Here is a 27258-nt window from a genome sequence, read left to right as displayed (position 1 = left end):
AAAAAAATCGACTTGCAGTCTACCAATCAACAGCATTGGGATCATCAAACTCTCAGGATCCATCCCAGAACTTACTGAAGCAGAACCTACATTTTAACAAATTCCCAGTGATTCATTTGTACACAGAGGTTTTAGAAGCACTAGTACAGTGGACCACAAACACTAAAAAGGTGCTTTATAAATAACTCTACTGAGCTGATATTTAACGTACTCTCTACAAAAAAAAAAATCTAGACACAGACCTTACAGCCTTCATAAAAATTAACTCAAAATGGATCACAGACCTAAATACAAAACATAAAACTATAAGACTCCAGAAGATAACACAGGAGAAAACCTAGATGACCCTGGGTATGGTGATGACTTTTTAGATTCAATACCAAAGGCACAATCCATGAAAGAAAAATTGATAAGCTGGACTTCATTAAAATGAAGAAACTTCTGCTCTGCAAAAGACAGTGTCAAGAGAATGAGAAGACAAGCCGCAGACTGGGAGAAAAGACTTGCAAAAGACACATCTGAATAAATGACTATCATCCAAAATATACAATGGACCCTTAAAACTTTACAATAAGAAAACAAACAATACGATTAAAAAGTGGGCAACAGACCTGAACAGATACCTCACCAAAGAAGATAGATGGATGGCAAATAAGCAGATGAAATGATGCTCCACCTCATACACCATCAGGGAAATACAAATTAAAACAACAATGAGACAACACTATATACCTATTAGAAAGGCCAAAATCCAGAACACTGATAACACCAAATGCTGGCGAGGATGTGGAGCAACAGGAACTTTCATCCATTGCTGGTGGGAATGCAGACTGGTGCAGCCACTTTGGAAGACAGCTTGGCGGTTTCTTACAGAACTCTTACCATACAATCCAGCAATTGTGCTCCTTGTTATTTATGCAAATGAGTTGAAAACTTATGTCTACACAAAAACCTGCACATGGATGTTTACAGAAGCTTTATTTATAACTGCCAAAATTTGGAAGCAACCGAGAGTCCTTCAAGAGGTGGATGGTACAGCCAAACAAGGGTCCATTATTGAACTCTAAAGAGAAATGAGCTATCGAGCCATGAAAAGACATGAAGGAACCTTAAATGCATACTACTAAGTGAAAGAAGCCAATAGGAAAAAGTTACATATTATATGATTCCAACCATACGACACTCTGGAAAAGGCAAAATTATGGAGACTCTAAAAAGATCAATAGTTCCAGGGGTTGGGGGTGGAGAAAGGAATGAGTAAGTGGAGCACAGAGGATTTTTAGGGCAGTGGAAATACTCTGTGTGATACTATAATGATGGAGACGTGTCATTATTCATTTGTCCAAACGCAGTGAATATACACCACCAAGAAGCCCATTTTTTCATCTCATTTGTTTTTGGTCTTACCCCTGGTCTGACTTTGCAATCCAAAGGGAAGTACTTTTAACACTATGATATGTGTTTCTCCAGACCCTTTTCAGTTTAGCCTGTTTTAAAATTGGATGTTCCTTTTTTTAAATTTGTTTTTGTTTTTAATAAAATCAAATATACTTTGGTAGAGAAAATAGCACTGTGAGCCTCCATGTACTTAACACTCATATCCAACAATTATCAAAGAGGATTACATCATTTTTAATGGGATGGCTGTATAATATTTTGTCAGTCTGAAATTCTACCATAATTTAATTCTTTATTGTTGATATTTAATTTTTTTCTAATTTTTAAAATTATATGTCACTGTGAGAGACAGATACACAGTTATGCATCCCTGAGTGTTTCCTGCTTTTTTTTTTTATTAAGACTTTTTTTAGAGCAGTTTTAATTTCACAGCAAAATTGAGAGGAAGGTACAGAGATTTCCCATATACTCCCTCCCTTAACACATGTTTCATGCCCCCCCCACCCAATTATCAATTATTCCTCACCAGAGTGGTACATTTGTTGCAATTAATAAACCTACAGTGACACACCATAATCACTGAAAGTCCATAGTTGCCCTTATTCTTTAGGAACAAAATGTTTTAATATCTATAATTTGCTCTTAAGTAAAATTTAGCCAAAAAACAAATGAAGTGGGGCTTCCCTGGTGGCACAGTGGTTAAGAATCCGCCTGCCAGTGCAGGGGACACGGGTTTGAGCCCTGGTCCGGGAAGATCCCACATGCCGCGGAGCATCTAAGCCCATGTGCCACGACTACTGAGCCTGCCCTCTAGAGTCCATGCTCCGCAACAAGAGAAGCCACCGCAATGAGAAGCCCGCGCACCGCAATGAAGAGTAGCCCCCGCTCTCCGCAACTAGAGAAAGCCCGCGCACAGCAACGAAGACCCAATGCAGCCAAAAATAAATAAATAAAATAAATAAATTAAAAAAAAAAAATGAAACAAATATGGCATGATAATAACTGTTTAATCCAGGAATTGGGTATATGGGTTCATTATATTAATTCATTCTTCTTTTCTGCAAGTTTGAAACTTTTCACAATAAAAAGTTTGGAAAGTCTAAATGCAATGTGGTATCCTGCATTGGATCCTGGAACAAAAAAGGTGCATAAGCGGAAAAACTGATGAATCTGAGAAAAGTCTGATATTTAGTTCATAGCAATGTACCAGTCCTCATCTCGTAGTTTTGATAGATGTACCTTGGTTAGGAAATGTTCACAGAGGAAACTGGGTGAAGGGTATATGGGAACTCTCTGTACTATCTTTGCTACTTCTCTGTAAACCTAAAATTATTCCAAAGTAAAAAGGTTAATTTTTTTTTTTTTTAAGTTAGGGAAGAAACAACCAGGGGAAAACAAAAGGCAAAAGCAACCCAAACATACTTATAGAAGTCTTCATAGAATCGCCCCTTGTGATCCTGCCTAATTGAGGCTCGGTTTATTTCAGGAAATTCATCTGAAATAGAGAAAACATGTACAGATAAGACTAAAAAGAGAAATTCAGTTTCTCCGCTTCCCCCTTCTGGGTTGAAGAGTTGCATCACACACACACACACACACACACACACACACACACACACACACACACAAAGATAATTATGTATCTGTTAAGTTGGTTTTAAGATGAATTACAGCCCACAGACTCCTTGAATCTGCTAATGGACTGTGTCATTTTCCACTCTACCCTACCCTCTAACAGAAAAGATGGGACAGATGGAGCAGTGCCAAAGGAAAGAAAATGATAAGGAATGAATTGTGATGGGCGTGTGGAAAGCTTAACAAAAAAATAATTGTAGGAGAAAGACTTACGCACCAAGAGATTTTGCATCATAGAAAGTCCTAGAAAATAGGACCACTGTTACTTCATGACTACAGTTCTTCTCCTAGGGATAAGTAGAGAAAAAGAGGACTCAAGTTTATTCCATTTACTTCAATTCTGGGAGGCTCGGGGGCTCAGGCATTGGGTAGCATCATGTAATTGTAGGCTGCATAATGCAGTAGACACAGTTCTGCCAGAGTCAGAAGGCTGGGACTGACTCCTGGCTCTGAAACTTACCACTACATGACCTTGGGCAAGTTATCTAAAGTCCTAGGAATGTGGAAGGTATTTTGAAAACTGCAAATCACGGGACTTCCCTGGCGGTCCAGTGGTTAAGACTCCATGCTTCCACTGCTGGGGGCGTGGGTTCCATCCCTGGTCAGGGAACTAAGATCCCGAATGCCGCGCAGCACGGCCGTTCAAAAAAAAAAAAACACCTGCAAATCACCAATAAGTTGGGGGTGCTGTCTCCCAGCTCTTGATTTGCCATAAAATAGATCAGCCTATTGTCAGAGGATCATGGTATTTGTACCTGCTTCATGGTGTTTTTTAACTTCTTCAGGACTGTCGTTTAGGGAAGAATGGAACCAATGGTGGTGGATGTAAGCACCAGACACTCCCACCTACTGCCAGGGCCACAGGACGAGGACTGGGTGCTGCTCAAGATGCACGGGTTGAAACCAAGGTAATTACCTTTGGACTGCAATGGGGACGAGTGAGAATACACATTTCCATGCAGTCTGGAGTTCAATATTCTAGAAGTAGGGTGTTTACAGACGGCATGAAATTTGGCTTGCACCAGTGAGCCAGAAAGCTCAGTTTCAGTTCCTCCTGGGTCTTTGAAGACAACAGCCCAAACTGACCAACCCCATCTCAAACTCAACTTACTAACCACACAATTCAGCATTCACCGTATAAGGAAGACAACATAATGAACATCACGTCACCTAATATTCTTCCACCGATATCGCTCAAGTAGACAGAAATTCCTAAATACAAGCCACAGTACCAAGAGCAGACCTTCAGTAGTCACCAACTAATTTATTGGACGTCTAGTGCTCCAAACGCAGCTCCAAACTGATCTGATTTTGGTGTAAGTTTTACACAGGAAAAATGCCTGACAGTGGGCTGGTGTGCGCATGAGAGCCTCTCAACTCATGTGTGATGGAGGAGGTAACATACAACAGTGGTGACGTGACTCAGGATTACAGAAACAGACAGGACGGCCCAGGGGTTATGACCTCAGGTGAGCACTGGATGAATGGATGGAACTGGATTAGAATCCTCGCTCTGCTTTTTCGGGCTATCAATCACAGGCAAGTTACCTAACCTCTTTCAGCTGTGCTTTCCCTACCTGTGTAAGAGTGACAAGAGGATGAAGTGAGATAAGGCGGGTGAAACACTTACCACGATACCTGGTATGTGCTCTTATATTTAGGTCTCTGATTCACTTTGAGTTAATTTTTGTATATCATGTGAGGTAAGACTCAAAATTCATTCTTTGGCATATGAATATTCAATTGTCTTGAATCCATTTGTGGAAGAAGCTATTATTTCCCTCATTGAGTGGACTGCACATTCTCATCTAAAATCAACTGACCATAGATGTATGGGTTGACTTTTGTACTCTCAATTCTATTCCATTGATTTACATAGCTACCTTTATGCCAGTACCACACTGTTTTGACTACTTTGGCTTTGTAATAAGCTTTGAAATTAGAAAGTGAGATTCCTCCAACTTTCTTCTTCTTTTTCAAGATTGTTTTGGCTCTTCAGGATCCCTTGCAATTCCACATAAATTTTAGAATCAGCCTTTCCATTTCGTAAAAAAGGCCATTGGGATTTTGATAGGGACTGTACTGAACCATAGTTGGCTTTGGGTAGTATTGCCATTTTAACAATATTAAGTCTTCTAATCTATGATCATGAGTTGTTTTTCATTTATTTAGGTCTTCGTTCATTTCTTTCAGCAATGTTTTATAGATTTTAGTGCACAAACCTTGCACCTCCTTGGGTAAATTATTCCAAAGTATTTTATTCTCTCTGATATTCTTGTAAATGGAATTGTTTTTTAATTTAATTCCCTTTAAAATGTTTTATTCCTTGTTTTAATTTCCTGATCAGATTGTTCACTGCTGATGAAACACAAATGATCTTATGTGTTGATTTTGTATCCTGCAACTCTGCTGAATTTATTAGCTCTAATAGTTTTTGCTTTTGTTTTTTTATGGATATTTGGGGGTTTTCTACATACAGGATGTCATCTGTGAAGAAAGATAGTTTTGCTTTTGCTCTTCTAATCAATATGGATGCTTTCTATTTCCTCTTTTCTTTTCTCTCTTCCTTTCCTTCTTTTCTCCTTCCTTCCTTCCTCCCTCCCTCCCTTCCTTCCTTTTTTCTTCCTTTTTTTTTTTCCTAGTTGCTTTGGCTAGAATTTTCAGTAAAACAATGAATACCAGTGGTGAAAGCAAACATCCTTATCTTGTTCCTGATCTTCTTAAGGTGGAACATTTTCAGTCTTTCACCATTGAGTATGATGTTAGCTGTGGGTTCTTCATAAATACACTTGCCCATGTTGAGGTGATGAAGGTAATTTAAATCTAGAGTCTTATCAATTTAGACTTTAGCTAAGGTAGCTCAATTAAATTCAGCTTAATAGAAAGAGTAAGTTTTTAAAATCTGCATTGAATAATGTTTACGCAATGAGATTTAGTGCATGAGAAGAAACGTACCTTCCATTTGGTAAAGAGATCAGCAAGGAAACCATTCACAGCTTTCTCAAAATACAGATCCCCTGAAAATAAACAATAGAAAGAAGGTGGGAATTATCTTTATTTCTTGCTTACATTTTCTTCTCTCAGTAAATTAACAGGAATAGGACTAGTCAAAGAGAAGGTGGGTACTACTACATCCTAAAAGCATTTTCAACCTAGACTTTCTATGGAGCCAAATTTAATATTTACCTCACTCAGTAAGAGGTCATAGCTTCAAGGTAAAATACAAGATTGAAAAGCTTTGATGATTGAAAAAGACAGTGTATCTTCAAAATGAGAGAACCCTCTAACTTTTAAATATAATTATTCTCACAGTGACGCTTCAAGTTTGTTTGAAGGTGATCTGGTAGCCCCTGGGCATTCACTAAATTACCATTTGCAGTTTCTGCTGTTCTTGAGCATCCAAGATGCCCTACATCAAAAATTAATTTGTAATTTTGCTAAACACAAATTAGAAATGCATGCACCATGAGGCTGGTGTGTTGGGCACAGTGTCCACACCTCATAGCAGCTTTATTGTACTCCACTTATTGTGTAGTAATTCTAATAAAATGAGACAAACTTGGTGATTTCTGTGAGTGATAGGACATAAAATGAAAGATATCAAAGAAGGTGCTGGTTCCTGGCCATAGAATCACTCCCTCTATGACTTTTGATCTATGCTTATAGAATAATTGAAGATCTGAGAATTCAGATTTTTCGTTAATGCTTTACTACATTTCATGCAATTCACTAGATATATAAAATATTTATTTATTTTAGCATTTGAGGATTTGTTAAGATCTCAGGACATATCTTCAGAGAATGCTAAGAGATTGCTATAAATGATACCAACTTGGGGGAAACCAGAAACTTCTCCCCATTAGCAGTTACGACCCGCACTTAGGAACAGTACCATAAATATCAAAATCCCACATTTCACAGCTCATCTGAATAAATATGTAAACCATAGCTGACGTAGAACGGAATACCACCTGAAAGAAACAAAGACATAATTGCATTAAAAAGCAATGATGGATAGAATTTCAGTTCTGCAAAATGAAAAAGTTCTGCAGATCTGTTTCACAATGATGTAAATATACTTAAAACTGCTGAACTGTACACTTAAAAATGGTTAAGACGCTAAATTTTAGGACTTCCCTGGCAGTCCAGTGGTTAGGACAAGGTGCTTTCACTGCCGGGGCCCGGGTTCAATCCCTGGTCAGGGAACTAAGATTCTGCAAGCTGCGTGGCACAGCCCAGAAAAAAAAAAAAAAAAAAAGCTAAATTGTATATGTTTTTTACAAAAAAAAAAAAAAAAAAAAGCAATGCTGGAAGATTTCTGTTAATTGTGAGACATGGAACTTCTAAAAGCAAGCTCCATCCTTGGCATCACAGGCCATGAGGGGAAGATCCTGTCCCTACCCTCTAGGAGCTCATGGCAGAGGATAAAGACATGGAAAACATTGCAGCTATATACAAACATTCCTTGAAGCTTCCCACAAGAAACGTTGGAGAAGGGGCAGTGAATCTACTGGGAAAGTCGATGAGACCTCATTACAGAAGAACTTGGGCTAAGATGCGCCAGTTGATGAGTTGTTGATCTAATAACTAATCCACATCGTACCCCCCTCCATACCCAGAATGCCTCCAGGAAAAGCCCTAGTGGTTTCCCTGGCCTGTGTGCTTTACCACAAAGCCCTTTCTTTACTCAGCCCTTCCCTCCTCCAGCAGACTTTAAAGAGCTTTGGTGGGAAAGCAAAATGTATAAAATGTGTAAGTTGCAGGCATCAATACTCCCTTTCCTTTTACATTTGCTCCTTCAAATCTTTTGTGTACCAGGTAATTGAACTGATTATAAAGATTATCTCAAGTAAAAGAGCCTTGGGACATTAAGTGCCAGGAGCTATGCCAGACAACTTTGGGATATAAAGGTAAAAGGCACAGTCCTTGCCCTCAAAGCGCTTGCAGTCTGGTGGCAAGGCAGGTAAGAAACGCATCCACCAGAGTGTGACAAGTGCTGATATAGATATATGTCCCAGGTGCCACGGGGGCACTTCCAGCCTGGTGCATCCAGGGAGGCTTTCCAGGAGCAGGGAAGCCTGAGACTAGTACTGAGGGATGGATGAGAGGCTTGGGAAAGGGGGAAGGCGAGGAGCAAGCACCGCAGGCGGGAGAGAGCAGCACGCACAAAGACACGGAGGCAAGAGAGCACGCTGCATGTTGGAGGGATGGTGAGTGGTTCCCGTGGCTGGATGGGGTGGGGGACTACATGGGAGAAGTGACAGATTAGCTCCAGACTCAACTGCCTCCCCTGATTTTTCCACTCGGCTGTCCAGACATCTCACAAACTGAAGTTCCCCTGAACGACTCCTCCCCGGCCTTCTCCATATGATAAATGGCACCACCATCTCTCCACCAGCTGCTCAATTATTCCCTTCTTCACTCTTCACACCCAACGCATTAGCAAGTTCTGTGGACTCGACCCCAGAATGTTTCACCAATCTGTCCATCTCTCCCCTGCTCCAGTGCCCAGCCTAGCCCACGCCACCACCTTCTAACTTCCTAACTCATCTCTCTGCTTCCACTCTTGCCCCGACAATCGACTCTCTGCTCCAGAGCCAGAGGGGCTGCAGCGGGTACTGTGGACGCCCAGCCAACATCCTTCCTTCCTAAGTCACGGGAAGCCGATTCTATTCTGGGAGGCAAGGGACCCGCCAAGAGACCAGACCTCCAGGCATGCTGAGCAGTTCCACATGACTCAACCCTGGTCAGTAAGGTGTAAATGGAAGTGTGTCCTGAAAGGAAGCTGAATCGGCTGGAGGGTGCCCCCTTGTTGTCTTTCTTTCCTTCTTCCCTCCTCTGCCTGGCATACAGATGTGGGCACAGCAGCTCCAGCCAGACCACGGAAGCCCAATCCTGAGATAGGCAGAACAGGAAGGCAGAAGGGGCCTTAGACCACCAGTAACTGTGACGCTGTCACACCAGCCATAATTTGCCTACCCATGGACTTCTTTTATATGAGAGAATAAAGCTGACCTGTAAGTATCAATTTGCCACTGTAACTTTGGGAGTTGTTTTTTTTTTTATACAGTATTATTTTTTTTTAATAAATTTATTTATTTTATTTATTTTTGGCTGCATTGGGTCTTTGTTGCTGCATGCGGGCTTTCTCTAGTTGTGGCGAGTGAGGGCTACTCTTCGTTGCGGTGCTCGGGTTTCTCATTGCGGTGGCGTCTCTTGTTGCAGAGCGCAGGCTTAGTAGTTGTGGCTTGCGGGCTCCAGAGTGCAGGCTCAGTACCTGCGGCACACAGGTTTAGTTGTTCCGCAGCATGTGGGATCTTCCCGGACCAGGGCTCAAACCCGTGTCCCCTGCATTGGCAGGAGGATTCTTTAACCACTGCGCCACCAGGGAAGCCCACTTTGGGAGTTTTGTTCAACAAAATCCAACTGAATGAATAAGTGATCTCTTAAAAGCATAATTCAGGTATCACTCCCCCACTTAAAATCCTTCAATGGGGAATTCCCTGGCGGTCCAGTGGCTAGGACTTGGCGCTCTCACTGCCATGGCCCCGGGGTTCAATTCCCTGGTCGGGGGACTAAGATCCCACAAGCCGCTCAGTGGGTAAGCATGTGCCAAATTATCATGGTCTTTATAAGCCATACTTAAGAGTCAATTGCCAGAAAACTGAGGGAAAGATCACTGTAAAATACCAATGTATGCCCAGTAGAGTGGCAAAAACTTTCAAAATCTAAGACCTGGTGTCGGAAAAAGTGAAAAACAAGATTTTATATATGGCTACTAGGAGTATAAAATGGTCTGAAGAATTTGAAAAATAATTTGGCATTACCATACAGAGTCAAAGCTATGACCCAACAAATATACTCCTAATCAATGATGAAAAATATAGTGAGTACAAACGAGATAGCTAAAGTTGGCGGGGGGGAAGAGAATACATTTTAATCCACTGTAATAAAACTCAAACGTGGGCTTCCCTGGTGGTGCAGTGGTTGGGAATCTGCCTGCTAATGCAGGGGACACGGGTTCGAGCCCTGGTCTAGGAAGATCCCACATGCCGCGGAGCAACTGGGCCCGTGAGCCACAACTACTGAGCCTGCGCATCTGGAGCCTGTGCTCCGCAACGAGAGAGGTCGCGACAGTGAGAGGCCCGCGCACCGCGATGAAGAGTGGCCCCCGCTTGCCGCAACTAGAGAAAGCCCTCGCACAGAAACGAAGACCCATCACAGCTAAAAAAATAAATAAATAAAATAAATAAATTAAAAAAAAAAAAAACTCAAACATGAGCAAAACAAATAATATACTGTGCAGGGTAAAATACATATGTATTATCACTAAGTAAACAAGGAAATTACAAAAATAAAATTCAGATAGTGGTTACCTCTAAAAACGGCCCCAAGTTCTCAACTATTTTGCTTGCCCAGGGGACATATGGTAATGTCTGGCGACATTTCTGGTGGTTATGACTTGCAGGGGGTGGGGATGGGTGCTACTGGCATTTAGTGAGTAGAAGCCAGGGATGCTGAACACCCCACAACGCACAGGACAGTTCCCCACAATGTTACTGCCCTTGGGGCCCAGGTGACCCTTTGTTCTAGAGGGCTGTCCTTTACACTGTAGCGCGATCAGCAGCATCCTCCACATAACCCCAGTTGCGACGACCAAAGATGTCTCCAGACTTTGTCAAAAGACCCCTGGGGAGGCAGGATCACCCCCAGGTTGAGAACCACTGCTCTCAAGGGAGGCTGGGGGATGGGAACATGGAAGAGCAGACAGGTGCTTTCACCAACGTGGGTAACGTTCACAGCTGTTCAGTTTGGATTTTTCCAACTGGAACAGAGTCACAGGAGGAGATTCCTTGGCAAAGGTCTTTCTTCGTGTTTACCAACACAATCTTCTACTGAATTTAACTTTCACTATGTATTAGTGGGCACAGAAGCCTGCGAGCTAGATGTTCCATCTCTACATCTGATATTAAACAGAAGAATATGAAGATCAACCCCAAACTGGAGAGATCCAACTGTAAAACACTAGAATTTCAGGAGTCCCCAACTATATTACAATATTATCCAGCTGAGCAGATAGTAGCTGGTCACCAGCTTGATCATGAGATCAAGTTTTTGCTGGTTTCTGTTTTGTTTTTGATTTCACGACTTATAGACATAATACCACGGGAAAACAAACCCAAAAAAGCACTTTATCACCCTTACCCTGGTATCTTCGCTTATATAACCACACATGACCTTCTCATTCTTGACCCACAGCTCCCCGGCCTGTGCCCTGAAAGGAGAGGCACATGCGTTATTACGAGTCCTACATAAACCGAGAAGAAACAGGGGTGCCTTTGGGGTGTCTCTCTCTACTCTATCATTTACACCCAAATGACCTGGCCAGTTACAGATTTCCAGAGGACCATGAACAGATTACACAACATAAAGAATTCTCAGAGTACACTGAATCTGTACAACAGGAGCTCTTAACTTGGGGGTCTGCAGACAACATGTGGGTCTAAGGAAGGGCTTCGGGGAACCCACGAACCCTCTGAAATGATGCAAACTTTCCTGAGCACAGAATTGTACCTTCTGGCAAACCTCAAAAGGGCACACGTCACAAAAACAGTTAAGAGGCACTGATGAACAAATTTGCTAACCCGAGCTTTGAGTCAATGAGTTTCAACAAAAACAAGATCCACTGCAGTATCAAATTAGAAGACAAGAAAGAAGTCAGGGGGCACAAAGGGACAGGGTCCCTATTCAATGGAGGCCATTTTGCTGAAAAATTTTTATGTCAATATTCAGTAATGTAATATTATGTCTTTTCCCCCTGCTTCTTTATTCTGTTTTTCATATTGTCTACAATGAGCAAGCACTGTATGTAAAAATACTTAGCATAGGCCTGATACATAGCATGTGCTGAACAAGTGGTACTTGGCAGTATTAATTCTATAATCAGGACAGGTGTGTTGAGACTGGCCACCATAGAATCAGAGCTCAAGTCAGAGAAGATCCCAGAAGATCCTCTGCAGTGGGGCAGTTCTAGCAGGAAAACACCCAAACTGGATGTTCCAATGGGCTTTAAGTGTGACTCTCAAACAGATCTATCTGCCCCAGGACAGCTGGGAAGTCAGGGCCAGAAATTATTCAGTGTTGCTCCCTCTGGAGTGTGAGTTAGAAAAAATAACCAAAAAAAAATTTTTAAGTTAAAAAAAATAGGCAGCTACTCAGTAATCCCCAAAATTATATCTGGGAAAATGGTATCTCTTCACAATGAGATCAAATAGACTAGGTTTCTAAGTTCAATTTTTAAAAAATATTTATTTTTTTACTGAAGTATAGTTGCTGTACAATACTATATGTTACAGGTATATAGTATACTGATTCACAATTTTTAAAGGTTATACTCCATTTATAGTTATTATAAAATATTGGCTATATTCCCCCCGTTGTATGATACATCCTTGTAGCTTATTTTATACCTAATAGTTTGTACCTCCCACTCTCCCCCCCAACCCCCACCTATAATGCCCTTCCCCCCTTCCCTCTCCTCACTGGTAACCACTAGTTTGTTCTCTACATCTGTGAGTCTGCTTCCTTTTTGTTATATTCACTAGTTTGTTGTATTTTTTAGATTCCACATATAAGTGATATCACACAGTATTTGTCTTCCTCTGTCTGACTTATTTCATCTAAGTTCAATATTTTAAAAAAGCAGAGTGCTGTTAGAAGATAGATTTTAGTGCAATATTTTTCTTTAAAATTTTTCTTCAATTTTTTAAAATACTGATTTTGAAGTTGTTTTTTTTTTTTAAAGAATACATTGTGAATTTACTGAGAGAAAAACAAAATGTTTATCTTTAAGGAAAAATAACATTTCAAAGGTAGGGTCTCAAGGTAATGAAACTATGCCCTTAACTGTTGACTAAATTACCAGATTAAAAGGGTAAATTACAGAGAAATTCTCTAATAATTTATTATGATTTGATTTTATTTTCTCATATGAGGCCCAGAACACTTTTTTTTTTTTTTTTTGGAAAAGAAAGTGACTTTTGATTCAACGTAGAAAGACTATAAATTAGTCTCCTTGGAAAAATGGTAGAAGATTTTGTGGTTTACATTTAACCATGAATGAGCAAAATATTAGGACAGATCTTGAAAAGTCTAAAACTGACATTATGTCAGGGTGTATGAAGGCACTTACATGGAGAAACAAGGAATTTAATTATGAAAGGGATTCTGAGAGGGTTTCTAAACCAGGACTTATCAAACTGTAGCCTGCAGGCCAAATCCAGCCCATCTCCTGTTTTTGTATGGCCCACAGCTAAGAGTAGATTTTACATTTTTAAATGTTAAAAAAAAAAAAAAAAAAATTGCAACAGAGACCTGAGACCCACGTGGCCCAAAGTCTAAAATATTTACTATCTGGTCATTTACAGAAAAAGATCCTAAACCTACCACTTCATTTTGCAGAGGAACAGATGCAGAGACCCCCTGAGCTGCCCAGCATCACCCTGCTAACCACTGGTGCTGCAGGAATGGAATACAGGTTTCCTGACTCCTGGCCCACCACCTGGGAGAGACCAGCTTGTATTTGATGGCATAAATAGGTTGCATTTCTTGTTCTGCTTGAGACTTCGTCACTTCTTGAACTGTGCTTTCGTTGCTAAAATTTTTTCAAAGAATTTCTGACCTTATAACAACTTCTAAAACATCCCCTTTTGGAAAGAAAAAAATGAATCCTTTATCCTTTCTTTCTTTCAGGATCAGTAATTCAGACTAACCAAATAGCCCTCATTGCTGGTGAAAGGTCTTTACAAAAGGATTCCGGCCGATAAAGGTAGGAGCAATGGCTGAATTAGAAAATCACCATCTTGCGATAATCATCAACAGATGAAACCATTCTGTGAAAAGCTGATGGGGAATTTCATAACAGGGGACCAGGCTGCATCACCAGAATCCAGTGGTCAATCTCACATTAAAAGTGAGTCAACTAGATGTAAATATGCTTGAATATATACAGTAAATTTCAAGAAAGACACAGTTTCCTCTAGGGAAAAGGACATATTTCATTACACACTTTTTTGGTGCTGTTAAGCCTTCACTATGTGGATATTTTGCTTTTTGACTTTAGAGGGGGTTTCAAAAAGTCCCCTTTTCTCTCTTCTTCACAAACTGAAATACAGAAATCATTTTAATAAATCAAGAGCAGTGTGATATCTCTAAAAAGGCAGCAAATCAGGAACTATTGTGCTAGTCATTTTATGTCTCCAAACCTGTTTCTTAAAGTGTAAAACAAGAAAGTTTGATGAAATATGTTCATCTAAGGCTTTTTCCAGTTCTAAAATTGTGAGTCTATCCCTCCTTTGTTCAGAATACCAGGCGGCTTCAGCAACATCCACCCATCTTAAAACTACTATAGTGCATTTCGGGGTCTTTTGGATTGTTTTAGCTACCACAATCTAACGTTTTAAGCTATTGTGTATTTTATTATAAGGACGTCCACATGCCTCAAAGGCTGTATGTAGCAGTTACTGCATTACATGCTATTCCCAGTTACAAGCTAATAAATCAAGAGTGACATAGTATCTACCTGATGCCAGCAAATTCCACCTTCTGAGTGATATAGGCACATGTGCTGACCTAAGGGAAAAGAGAGAGAGAGAGATTCAACAATACATCAAGGCCATGAAAGGTCACAAAGAACGTCTCCTGGCTTTCGAATCTCTTCTATTAACCCGAAGTTCAATTAACATGGGAGTAATAGATTTATCCCATAGGAAAACCTGCTGGGGCAGGTATAACAGTAGGTTCTTACGGGTTTGGCAAGTATAGACAATAGTAAAGACCAGGTGGATAATAAGTGGTCAGCTTCAGTAATATACTTATGTTCACATACACTTGCATACATATGCACATTTACATATGGAACATTTGTTTCTCATTTTAGAAAATGGAACCTTTTCCCACCAAATAAAACATGAGCAAAGATATCTCTTTCTGAAAATATACACTGTGTGGACATTATACCTATGATTTGTTGTTTCATAATAGCCAAAAAGTCCAAAAGGAGAATTTTCAGCAGCAGCTCACAATTCTGATGAACTGATCATGTTCAGCGGAAAATGTCCATTAAAAATAAATAAACAAGGATAATGGAAGGAGGGTAAAGCAAAAAAGGAGTCTAACCTGGAAGGAACAAGATCTCGGTTCCAGGGACTTCCCTGGTGGTGCAGTGGTTAAGAATCTGCCTGCCAATGCAGGGGACACGGGTTCGAGCCCTGGTACGGGAAGAGCCCGTGCACCACAACTACTGAGCCTGCGCTCTAGAGCCCGCAAGCCACAACTACTGAGTCTGTGTGCCACAACTACTGAAGCCCGTGCACTTTGAGCCCATGCTCCACAACAAAAGAAGCCACCGCAATGAGAAGCCCACGCACCGCAATGAAGAGTACCCCCGCTTGCCCCAACTAGAGAAAGCCCGCGCGCAGCAACGAAGACCCAACGCAGCCAAAAATAAATAAACAAAATAAATAAATTAATTTAAAAAAATGTTTAAAAAAAAAAAAGATCTGGGTTCCAGCCCAGAGTCAATTGCTTACTAGCTTTCTCATCTTAACTCCTCAATCTCAGTTTTCACATCTATAAATTCAGGGTAATAAATGCCTGTCCACAAGAGGAGATGTGAGGAGCAAAAGAGATCAAGTGAAAACCTGAAAACTAAAGTTCAAATGTAAAATAATATTACACTCTCCCCATTCAAACCAAAAATGCAGAGCAAAACTCTGTGATAACAAACAAGCAAAACAAAGCTTATAAAAACCATGAAAAGAGAATGGGAGGAGACATACAACATGTTTACAATAATTGTCTGTGATGCTGGAATCAGAAAGGATTTTATACTCTTCTCCGTACTAGATCTACATCTTCCCTGGTGACATGGATTATTAACATAATGGAAAAAGTAACAGACTTTTTAAAAAATAATATCTTACCAAACTTTTCTTCAATCGCCACATATCCCCACGGCCAATATATTGATCCTTAAAGGTTAATTCCACTAGGTCAAGGGTCACATCCTAAAAGGGATAATCAAATATATGTCTCTGCTTTACTCTGCCACACTTTATAGTCTAAGATAACACTCACTCACCATGGAGAAACCTTTTGACAAAAGGACAACTACTGGAAGACCATTCAGTAGTAGAACCCTGACAAACAAAATTTTACCCTGCCCAAGAAGGCTTTGGAGGACAGGTAAGTCTCCAACAGATACTATAGCTGCTTATCGTGCGTGGTTAAGTGCAAAGCGCACCAGAGTAGTGATTCTGTGTTTTAGTCTTGATTCTGGCACACAAACACGACATTGAACTGTGGGCTTTATTTCCCTAGATAATGTCAATAATATCTTTTGGACAACGATTTTTACCTCTTAATTTTATAGCATCATTTCTCAAAGAAAAAAAAGAACACATAAAGAAATGTTAGTATTTTTATAGAAAATTTTACATTTACCTTCACAAACACACATATACATACACAATCTTTTTAGGACAAGATTTTTAAAAAGGGGTGAGGATTTTAAATGCAAGCTACATTCTACCTATAATCTAAATGACCTATGTATGACCACGTATTTAATAGCCTAACACTATACTTAAGTAACTCATTATTTCCTTAGAGACCTAATCTTGAGGAAGGGTGTTAATCATTCCTCAAAAGATATTCAAATCCAGAACAAAGACACACCTTAGGGTCTACGACATTCACATACACATCTTGATAAGGTCTTAGCCGAAACACTTGAGTCACGGTCTGGTCCACACTGATAGTTTCTGAAACGGAGAAGGAATCTGGATCAGGTAAATATATTCGAATCCATAACTACTCAGACATTCAACAAACAACATCCTTTGCCAAGGGCAAGACATGTTCTCAGCCTTCAGCAGCTTAAAACTTAGAGAGTTCTCTGCTTTTCAGGTGAAATAAGACCTGAACCCAAGCAATTAAAAAATGAGAGAGACAAACAAATAATACAGAGAGACAGAGATAGAGACAAACAGAGAGAGAGAAAGGAAAGAAATTAAGAAGCAACATAAGAAAGTTCGAAGGGTTGTGAAAATTCAGAAGAGGAAAGAGATCCTTTCTCTTTTGGAATGAAAGTAGCAGAGGTAGTTAAGGAAGAAATAAACTTTTCGATGAGCCCTTAAGTCTGGTAAGTAAGAAACTTGACAGGTGGCAGGAGATGAGGTAAGAGTAAGAAGGACACTCAGGATCTGGATTTTACTGACTGTTTTCCCAACAAGTTAAAAAATACAAAAAAAGTGGTTGACACCAAAATCCTTTAGAGCAAATTAAAAGTTTTTCTTTTTCTTTTAAGTGCCACTTAAGGAAATACTTTATTAGCTATCGATAAACATTTTAGTTCCTTGATCAGTATGGTATAGTCATTAGAGGAAAAATGAAAGGATTTGGATCCAGAATGAGTGAATAGAATCACTGCTCTGGCTCCTTCACTTACTGACTCCAGGCAAACCCACTCATCCCGGTAAGACAAAGTTTCCTCACTCTCTCAAGAGTTGGTGAGAAAATCAAGAAAGATAAATGACAAACAGCTCCCAGTACAGTGCCTTGCACAAGTGGCAGGTAATCAACAATATATGTTCCTCCCCTGCCCCGACCCAAAGTAGGTACTTAAATATTTTGTGAAGAAAATATAATATTGAGAAAAGCATGCTTTGCCAACAATCTTTTTGAAGTGTAAAGCTTCACCTATTCAGATTAACCGTCCTCTTGACTCTAAATATAGTTTTTTCAGTGCCCTCAAGATGCTGACAAATGAGATTCCTTGGCAATTTTGATATCTAACAATTTTTTTTTTAGCGGGAACACAATTTGATAAGGAGAGAAGTACTGTGCCCTCATTCCCAGAGATTGTGAAGAGGGGTTTCTTACAGTTTCTCAAACAGTAAAGTGTAAAAATCTTAGAGAAGAGAGATGGAATTTTTACCTTTCTGCAAATCCTCCTTAAGTGACTTGACCTGCAAAAGCAGAGGGCTGGGGGAAAAAAGAAAAGCAACAGAGAGAAGGGATGTTGTCAGCAGTAACTAACCAGCTTTCTTCACCACCCACAAAACACAAACAGATCACTCTGGACATATTCTAACTGGCAGCACAACAATGGGAGAAAGTTCCCTTAGAAAACAAACCCTGCACTTGTATTCAAGGAAATGGATAAATGCTACAGAATTGTTCAGAGTTGTCATCTCAGCTTTAAAAACAAAAAGAATGGACCACTTTTTAAAAGATGATTGGTTTATCAAATCCTGGAGGGCAGGACCATTTTTATCCAAAGGCAAAGAGCCATCTTCCCCTTCAATCCCCTTAGACAAAATATCACCTGGAAAGAGCGGGCTGCCCAGTTAGTTCCCTGCTCCTGTTGGACGCTCACCTGTACTCATCGTTGGGGTGAGCAATCTCCACAATGTCTCCAAGCTTGATGTAAGGAAACACTTTGGGGTTCACGACTAGCTCATCATCTGAAAGACAATTCAGCCATCTCAGGCAGCAAAGAACTCACTTGGGCAGCAGGTTGCTGTGTATGTTCTCACGCGGGGTCCTTACAACCCCATCATTTGGTATTATGACCCCATCTCGCAAGATGAAGTTCCATTTAAAATTGAGATTTAGCTCAACTGAAGGATTTGCACAGGAATCCAGAGCTAGTGAGTAGTTGAGGGGGACGGTGTTCGGGGACCTTTGTCTCCAGAGCTTTTCCTACTAGCTCACTGCTCCCAAGGAGAGGGTAACTCTTCTTCTCTGGGAATTAGGCCTCTGTGGCAATCCTTGACTCCCTCAAATAGCATGTATCTGGCATATACCAGGAACAAAACAGCCGGGGTCCCACATACAACAAAATCCTTTCTGTTTACAGTGTTCGCAGAACTTCTCAAAATACTGTCTGAATGTGACCCTCACAATAAATCTTTGGATCTAACAGAAGCAAGGAAATGACCTAGGAGATAAAGCAACTTGCCACAGGGTAGATAGCTAGTAACAGTACACCAGGACTGGTTACTAGTCCAGGGTTCCTAAACCAACCACCTCTTACACATGAAAATCAAGCCAGATAAAACACCCTGGACTTTGGAGGGCAGCACCTGATCAGGGGAAAACTTCATATATCAGTTCACATTAGAGTCCAATGAGACCCTTAAAATATAAGGAGAATGTGATTTCATATGTTTATCTACCCCTGCCCCTCACTGGGGGTGGGGGAGAATTCTTTCAAATATAACAAACTCAGGATCATAAAGATAGGGTGATTTTTTTTTCTTTCTGTTTTAGCTTTTAGGGAAAGACATGGCCTTCAGTTATGCTAAAACCATGACAAATAAGTATGTCCAGATTTCAAATATAATCAGATCTAACAAAAATTCAGCCTAGGAAAGCGAAGTACTGGGTTAATCCCACAGTTGCTTTTTTTTTTTTTTTTTTTTTGTATATTGTTTCCATTGACAGATGTATACCAAATCCTCTATGAAGTCTTCCCCTAACTTCCACAGTCTGAATTAAGCTCCCTGAACACATATTCCTTCCTGCTCCATTTTATCATTTCCTTTTTGCATGTCTGTCTCATCAAGCTCATGAAAGCTCCGTAGGGAGAAGGGACCTTGTCATATTCAGAATCTTTAAGTTTGGTACAGGTATGTACTTAATAAATACTTGTTGGATGTATTTTTTAAATTTGATTTTTACTTTACTTATTGAAATACAGTTGATTTACAATATTGTGTTAGTTTTCAGTTGTTCAGCATAGTGATTCAGTATTTTTGCAGAATATATTCCATTATAGGTTATTACAAGATAACAGGTATATTCCCTGTGCTATGTAGTATATCCTTGTTGCTTATCTATATATAGTAGTTTGTATCTGTTAATCCCGTACGCCTAATTTGTCCCTCCCCCCTTCGGTAACCACAGGTTTGTTTTCTATGTCTGTGAGTCTGTTTCTGTTTGTTTGTTTTTTTAATAAATTTATTTATTTATTTATTTATTTATTTATTTATTTATGGCTGCATTGGGTCTTTGTTGCTGCGCGCAAGCTTTCTCTAGTTGTGGTGAGCAGGGGCTACTCTTCGTTGCAGGTGTGGGCTTCTCATTGCGTTGGCTTCTCTTGTTGCGGAGCACAGGCTCTAGGTGTGCGGGCTTCAGTAGTTGTGGCACGTGGGCTCAGCAGTTGTGGCTCTTGGGCTCAGTAGTTGTGGCTCTTGGGGTCTAGAGCACAGGCTCAGTAGTTGTAGCGCATGGGCTTAGTTGCTCCGCAGCATGTGGGATCTTCCCGGACCAGGGCTCGAACCCCTGTTCCCTGCATTGGCAGGTGGATTCTTAACCACTGCACCACCAGGGAAGCCCTCTGTTTCTGTTTTGCATATACATTCATTTGTATTATTTTTTAGATTCCACACATAAGTGATATAATGTAGTATTTTTGTCTTTGTCTGACTTATTTCACTAAGCATAATATTCTCTACATCCATCCATGTTGCTACAAATGGCAGTATTTCATTCTTTTTTATGACTGAGTAATATTGCTGGATGTATTTTATTTATTTATTTTTCTTTATAGTCCCTGCAGCAGACTGGGTACAGCACAGAGCTACCTTTGTCTTGTACACATGAAAAAGAAGACTCGCATACATTGTATATACACTGTATATACTGTATCCTTGTATCCTTCCCTCCTCTGTCAAAAGTTATTTCTGTTGTGTGTTCAATCCTGCTCCACAAACGTTTAGGCAGCTTCAGCTGCATACAAAGTACGGTGTTAACAACAGACTGTGGTTTTAGCAGAAATAGTGTTTTAAATATAGCAATACTTAGTATATCCTTGTCCTGGTAATTACAATGGCTACATTTATTAAGCAGGTCGAAGGAGCCTGGTACTCTACTAAATACTATACATACATCATTTTACTTTATTCCCATAAGACCTTATGATATAGAAACTATTATTTTCCCTTTTTGGCAGTCCTTGCCTTTGGGTGGCTTATACATATATAACATAGGAGCAAATGCATACTAAAATACAATTTTAAAAACACTCACTGTGTTGTTAATTCTAATTTCTGAAGCAAATAAGGTTGTTAGGACAGAGGGAAATTTATTCCTTTACGAAAGAAAAAAAAATCATATGAGTAGGTGCTTTCCTATTCTACAGGTTTATAGACTCAGGGTGCTAAGAGAAATGGAGAAATTATTCTAAAGAGCTGGAATTTGTAGTTAAGGTAAACTAGGGGCTTGCCTGAGGTCACAGGGAAAGTTAGAGGCACAGCTGATACCCAGATTCATGTCTAACACAGGACAAGATGCTGTGTCCTGCCCCATCTCACCGTGCTTCAGAGCCAGGCAAAGGTTCATGCTTTGATCATACCTGTCTTATGCACATCCACTACTTCTCTTTCATTAAACATAAGTTTCTCTTATCTGCCAAACCAGTGCATACTGGAATTTTACAGAACATACACAGTAAATATGTAATAAAAAGATACAAACAAATCAACAAGGACCTAGCACAGAGAACTATATTCAATATCTTGTAATAACCTGTAAAGGAAAAGAATATCTAAAAATAAAATCTATATATACATATATATAGGTATATATATCTATATATCTGAATCACTTTGCTATACACCTGAAACACAACACTGTAAATTAACTATACATTAATAAAAAAATTTTAAAAACAAAAACAAATGAAGAGTAGTAAGCTGGCAATATTCACAAAGTTTGTTAAAATGCAGGATGCAAATGCTTCTAGAAGGGGCCTGCTACTCTCCCCACTACAGTATCACACTTGCTGCTTCACTCAGTTAAGCTACCTGCCTAGCCTCGATTGTCACGAGTCAGTTTGAAAATTTCAAGGCACCGGACACATCAGAACCTCGGCCAACTTACACAACCCCCCTAAGACCAATCAATACTGACCACTGCCCCCAAAGCCCTTCTTGTGGATGACAAGTTTGTAGACCTTTGTTGTTCTCATCTTGTACTGTTGTTTCCTTCAGCTGTTCCAAGCTTGGGGGAGAGAAATCATCTTGCCTCCCTGCCAGTGAAACACAAACAAAAAGGCTGGAATGTCAGACTTTTCTTTGCAACTGCTCTTTGATTTCAGGGCAGTGAAAATACTGCCCTTGCTCAGCTGAGAGGTGGCACCAACCCTCGGATGAAATCACTCCTCCAATTACCAGGAGGGACGTTGAACAAACAGAACCAATGAATCTGGGAACGAAAGGGAATTCGGGCCAGGGTCTAGTCCAACCTCCAAGAAGATATTTTATCATACCCTAAAGGGAAAACTTGGAGTGAATGAGGCATTCATCACCTTGCCTCTATATAAACCAATAACACCCAAATATTAAAGAGATCTTAAAAGAGGTTAGGCACACAATCTGTACATGAGGAAAAGTGAGAGCCAGTGCAAGGGACTTGCCCAAGGTCTCTGAGACAGAGAGGCATTCCCACTGCTCACGTTTCGCCATCGATGTCCTGGGCAAGAAGAGTGTAAATAGAGGAAGGCTCATTCCCCAAACCTCCATCTGCACAAACTCTCAGCGGTTCCTCCCCGCACCCTCCACCCCCATTTCATAGCTGATGCCACTGAGGCTCAGAGACGGACAGAGACTTGCCTAAGGTCACACAGCGGGTTGGGGGTGGGGCCAGGTTTCGAACCTGGGCCCCGGCCCCCTCCCTCCTGATCCCCAAACCCGGGCCCCGGGCGGGCAGCTCCACTCACCCGCAGCTCCGGAGCCCCTTACCGCTTGAGGCCGGGGTTCCGAGGGCCGGACCCTGGCCAGGGCCCCCGCGCCTCCTCGGGACGCTCCGCCTACGCCCGCAGAGCCTGTGCAGATCCCCAGCCCGAGCTCCAGGCGCCAGCCGGCCCGCCCCGGTCACCAAGCGCTCACCTGAGAAGCCGCGCGGCTCCGGTGGCTCCGCCCCGGGGCACCGCCCCCTTCCCCCCCACCCGCCCTGGGCCGCTCTGGCCGGGCCTCCGCCTCGTCTCGGTGTCCGCGCCACTTCCCCATCCGGGGCTCGTGCCGGGGGCGGGGCCTCGCGTGCGGCCTGTAGGTCGGGCTGACCATCTGCGTTTCCCGCTCCCTAGCCTGAGGGCCGTCGTCTCGGTACAGGAAATCCTTTTCCTCCCAGACGTTCCGAAATAGATCCGAGCACAAGCGGTTCGCTTCCGACCTAGTGATTTCCTCAACAGGGCAAACTCGAGCGAATGTCCCCGGATCTGTAAACGATGTTATGGACCCTCGCCAGGCCTCTCAGGACTACTGAGAGGCACAAAATAGAGTTTCTGGGAGAACTTTTGTAAAATGCAAAGGGCTAAGCACGTGCGATGGCCCCTGCTGGAAAGTATCCACTTGGGGGGCTTTTCAAATCCCTCCAAACCCCAAGTGGTGTTCTGTGCTTCTCTGGTTGTTAATAATAGCTACCATAGCTTTCACAAACATTGTTATGTAATCGTCACATCCCTTTTAGGTGGCAGATACTATCTCATTTCACAGACAGGGGAACAGGCTGATGACACCAAACTCCTCCAAGGACAGATCTTGACCCAGTGGAGTCCAACTTGGCTCCGAAGGCTGAGCGTTTAACCAGCATCCTCGTGTCTCACCCAAGGGTTCAGCCTAAGCCCTTATCTGTTGGGACATCTTTCTCTTCTCAAGTTAAAAATCAGAGCTGTGTGGGCAGTGCCTGAAGCTGGCCAAGGACTCCTGGCAAGTTGCCAGCTCCATCTAATTGACCTACGGTTTTCAGAAATGTTCTGAATGTTGAAATAAAAAAAGCGTCACATACCCCAGAGGGACTGGGGAGTGAGTGAAGGATTCGATTCGGAAGTTAAATAACTTAACTCTTAAATAATTGTAATTTTTTAATAGTAAAGAAAAACATGTAATCAAGCAGACTGCAACAGTTGCAAAACCTGTCAAGGATAAAATGTTAAATATAAAATACATGTTTATGTTGCCAATTCAGGGGGCACACCCAGATCCCCCAGGCTGTTTTTCAGTAGCTGAAGTCCTTCCATCCCAGAGTTTAGGGGACTCTCTGTCCCTGGCCCTCAGGGGAATTTGATTCCTTCTCCTGAGAGATGTCCATAATTGGTGTCCTATCTTAGAAATACAAATATTTCACTTTTTAATTTGGCAAAAATTTGTAAAAAACCTTGACGAGTTTTGAGATTTTAAAAAATTGTGTAGGGAATTCCCTGGTGGTCCAGTGGTTAGGACTCCATGATCTCACTGCCGAGGGCATGGGTTCAATCCCTGGTGGGGGAACTAAGATCCCACAAGCCATGTGGCCAAAAAAAAAAAAAAAAAAAGTCTAAAGCTGGTCAAAGTTAGGGGTTAGGGAAGGCTGGAGCGGGTAGCTCCCAGACTGGAGAGCCAATGGCCTTGGTTCTACAATCTACAATCACTGTGCTACAATCACATGCAGGATTGCCTGTTTTTAGCTGTGTGGCTTTGCACAGGATACTTCTCTTTCCTCAAGTTTCTCCCCTGACAGATGGGAATAAAAAGTACGTGTTCTTCCTCCTTCACAAGGTGTTTGAGGCCCAAGCGAGGTGAGGGACATGTTAAGTCTTTGAAATTAGAAGAACTTAAAGAGCCAAATAAATGTCACCAAAAGCATGGAATTTGTCAGGAAATTGGCTCTTCTCGACTTTTAGGGGATTGAATTATATATATGATGCTTCTTTGGGGTCCGTTTGTGCTTAACACAGAGCTAGGAGCAAGACTAGGACTAGGGTGAGGTGGGTGGGGCTAATGAGACACTTGCCTTATTTAGAGCACAAAATGCTAAGGGGGTGCCAACAAACTCAGCAATGTAAATAATGTGATTTTTTTTAAAAAAAAGAATACAAAAAATCCATGTTGAACAAAATATCACATTTTTAAAGATGAGATCAATAATGGTGCTGTGCAGTAATATTAGATCCTGAGGGAAAAGACAAACCAGTAATACTGAGTTTCTCAGATCCTCTTCTATAGGCACGTAGTTGCCTGAGAAAGAACTTGAGGACTTGGCTACTATAAGTGTAGAAATGTTCTAAAGTGAATTTCTAGTTAATTCATCCCAATAGCATCTGTGGTAGCCTATATGTAAACTGTGTATGTATATAGACGATGGATGGACTTACAGGCTGTAAACAATAGGGTTGGCATTTAGGTGTGTATATCTCCAGCCCTAACTAAAGCTGGGAAAACCAATGTCTTAAATAAAATGGTCCACATGTTGACTGGTTCAAGGATACGTTGATTAGAGAGGAGAAAATTAAAATCTCCCACAAACCTCCAAACCTCTAGCTCTCTACTCAGCCAAGTTGATAAGCTCCAAGAGACAACAGATTTCTGTTTAACACAGGGCTGTGTGATTTGGGGATTGATTGCACTCTCTGGACCGTCTCAATTCCCTCTTGAATAAACGTTCTTTTCCTTCCTTCAAATATCTGTTGAGTGCCTGCTTGTGCAGGACGCTGCTCTAGGTGCTGAGCAAAGAATGATGAACAAAACAGACAAGGGTGCGAGGGACAGATGATAAACGAGTCGATAAACATGAAACGGCAATTTCGGCTAGTGTTAAAGCTATGAAGAAATTAAAACAAGATGCCAGAAAGGATATGGAGCAGGGGAGTGACATGATCTAAAATACTGATTCCAGGTATAAAAAGATATCTTGGGCTGCCAGGGCAGAAGCCGGGAGGCCCGGAGAGTTGCAGCCGTTCGGGCCAGAAAAGAGACTGGACCAGAGTGGTCTCAGTGGAGTCAGACACTGGACCTGAAGCTCAGCAGGAGCAGAGTCAAAAGATGTGTTCCCCTTTAAGAGTCCTGGCCGCAGGGGCGGGGCAGAGGCCGCTGGAGCTAGCCGAGGGCGGGAGGCTCCATGCGGGAAGAGCCGCCCCAGGAGAGCGCGCGCGCAGTGCGGGGGCGGGACCTGGGCGAGTCCGCATGGCTAGCTCGGGCCCCGGATGAGGAAGTGCGGGGCGACCATAGAGACGAAGAGGCGGCGGCGGCCGGAGCGCCTCCGGGCTCTCTCGGCTCCGCAGGCTCAGGTAGACTTGGAGGCTACGGGGCAGCGGCTGCAGAGGCCGGGCTGGCGGGGCGAGCGCGGGCCGCGGAGCCGACCTCAGGGTAAGAGGCCGGGGGCGGGAAGGCTTCGGGCGTAGCCGCCCCGCCCTACTCCAGCCTGAGTGGACCCTTCGCCGGGCGGTGCAGGCTGAAGGGGAGCCCGGGCCCCCCGCCCTCTCGGAGCGCCGAAGGGAACGCAGGCTGCGCTGCGGGCGCGGAGCGACCCGGGGAGAGGGCCCCGCGTCGCGAGGGGAAAACGGCTTCTCCGAGTCATGGCTCCGGCGGGGGAGAACGACTCCTCTTCGACTTCGATACGGCGGGGGACCCCCAACTTCTCTCCTCGGGGCGGGCGACGCCCCTTGTCGTGGGCGAACGCGCTTCTCCGGCTGCGGCGCGCTTGGCAGCAGAGGGAGACCCGCTCCCGGGGTGCGAGAGGGCGATTCTGAACTTATTTTCAGGAGGGATAAGATCTCTGTCGATTTGGTCAGCGCCCCCCAGGTGGAGAGAAAGACTCAAGTTGCCTAAAAGTGACAGGGGGCTCTTCCATCCCTGTAAAAGATAGACTTATTTTCCCTTCTTTTTTTTTTATCTTTACCCTGATACAGAGGGAGGAAGATCCTGAATTTACTTTATGGTGTTAGTCAGCCTTTCTCCCCTCCCCCAGTCGTGTCCACAGAGTGAGCCTCGCTTCTCCGCCCCCGAGCTTATTGGTGTGCCTGGAGCTCTTTTCCCTCGCACAGTGAAGAGCGTGGCATTTGGAGTGTGATGGATGCAAGCCCGCGTGTGTCCCACTTCCCATCTTTGTGACCTTGACTCATTTCTTAACCTTTTGTCAGTCCTCCCATCTCTAATTTGGGTACTCTCTTCAAAGAATGGTCCTAAGGGCTAAAGGAAATTTTGTGTAAGTGCTTGGTACATAGTAACCTTTTGGAAAACTGTTGCTATTACTGTTACTTAATTTGTTTTTGTTTTTTTTAAAAAAGGAAACTAGTATCTTCCACAGAGAAACACAGATGTTTCCATGCATGTCTCCTCCTCCCATCCCTCCCCACCCCCCATCACTTTCTGAGGAGGCTTTTCCCTGGGGCAGAGAAAGAGG

General features: G+C 42.2%; 2 protein-coding genes across 7 annotated transcripts in view; one reads left to right on the top strand and one right to left on the bottom strand.

Annotated features, from left to right (window-relative positions):
• Positions 1–23012, bottom strand: part of DEPDC5 (DEP domain containing 5, GATOR1 subcomplex subunit) — a 91135-nt gene extending 68123 nt beyond the window's left edge. For 2 of the 4 annotated variants that reach the window (XM_061170284.1, XM_061170286.1), the window contains exons 1-12: positions 22820–22928; positions 22012–22129; positions 18473–18560; positions 18032–18078; positions 16771–16856; positions 16017–16100; positions 14615–14664; positions 11239–11308; positions 6926–7004; positions 5989–6050; positions 3251–3320; positions 2821–2893 (exon numbers count right to left, since the gene is read on the bottom strand). In XM_061170284.1, the coding sequence (XP_061026267.1) occupies positions 2821–2893; positions 3251–3320; positions 5989–6050; positions 6926–7004; positions 11239–11308; positions 14615–14664; positions 16017–16100; positions 16771–16856; positions 18032–18078; positions 18473–18560; positions 22012–22069 (767 nt within the window). In that variant the 5' untranslated portion in view covers positions 22070–22129; positions 22820–22928. Of the gene's footprint in view, positions 1–2820; positions 2894–3250; positions 3321–5988; positions 6051–6925; positions 7005–11238; positions 11309–14614; positions 14665–16016; positions 16101–16770; positions 16857–18031; positions 18079–18472; positions 18561–22011; positions 22130–22819; positions 22929–22988 lie in introns of those variants that run through there. The other 2 variants (XM_061170285.1, XM_061170287.1) reach the window with 2 other exon arrangements.
• A 3066-nt stretch (positions 23013–26078) lies between these two features.
• PRR14L (proline rich 14 like) overlaps positions 26079–27258 on the top strand; it is a 53323-nt gene continuing 52143 nt past the window's right edge. For all 3 annotated transcript variants that reach the window (XR_009697336.1, XM_061169385.1, XM_061169383.1), the window contains exon 1: positions 26079–26222. The gene's annotated coding sequence lies outside the window, so the exon portion shown is untranslated. The remainder of the gene's footprint in view (positions 26223–27258) is intronic.

The sequence above is a fragment of the Eubalaena glacialis genome, chromosome 15 (genome assembly GCF_028564815.1).
Source record: "Eubalaena glacialis isolate mEubGla1 chromosome 15, mEubGla1.1.hap2.+ XY, whole genome shotgun sequence".
Lineage (NCBI taxonomy): Eukaryota > Metazoa > Chordata > Mammalia > Artiodactyla > Balaenidae > Eubalaena > Eubalaena glacialis.
Note: the sequence above shows the minus strand (reverse complement) of the source record. Positions and strands in the feature narration are given on the sequence as shown.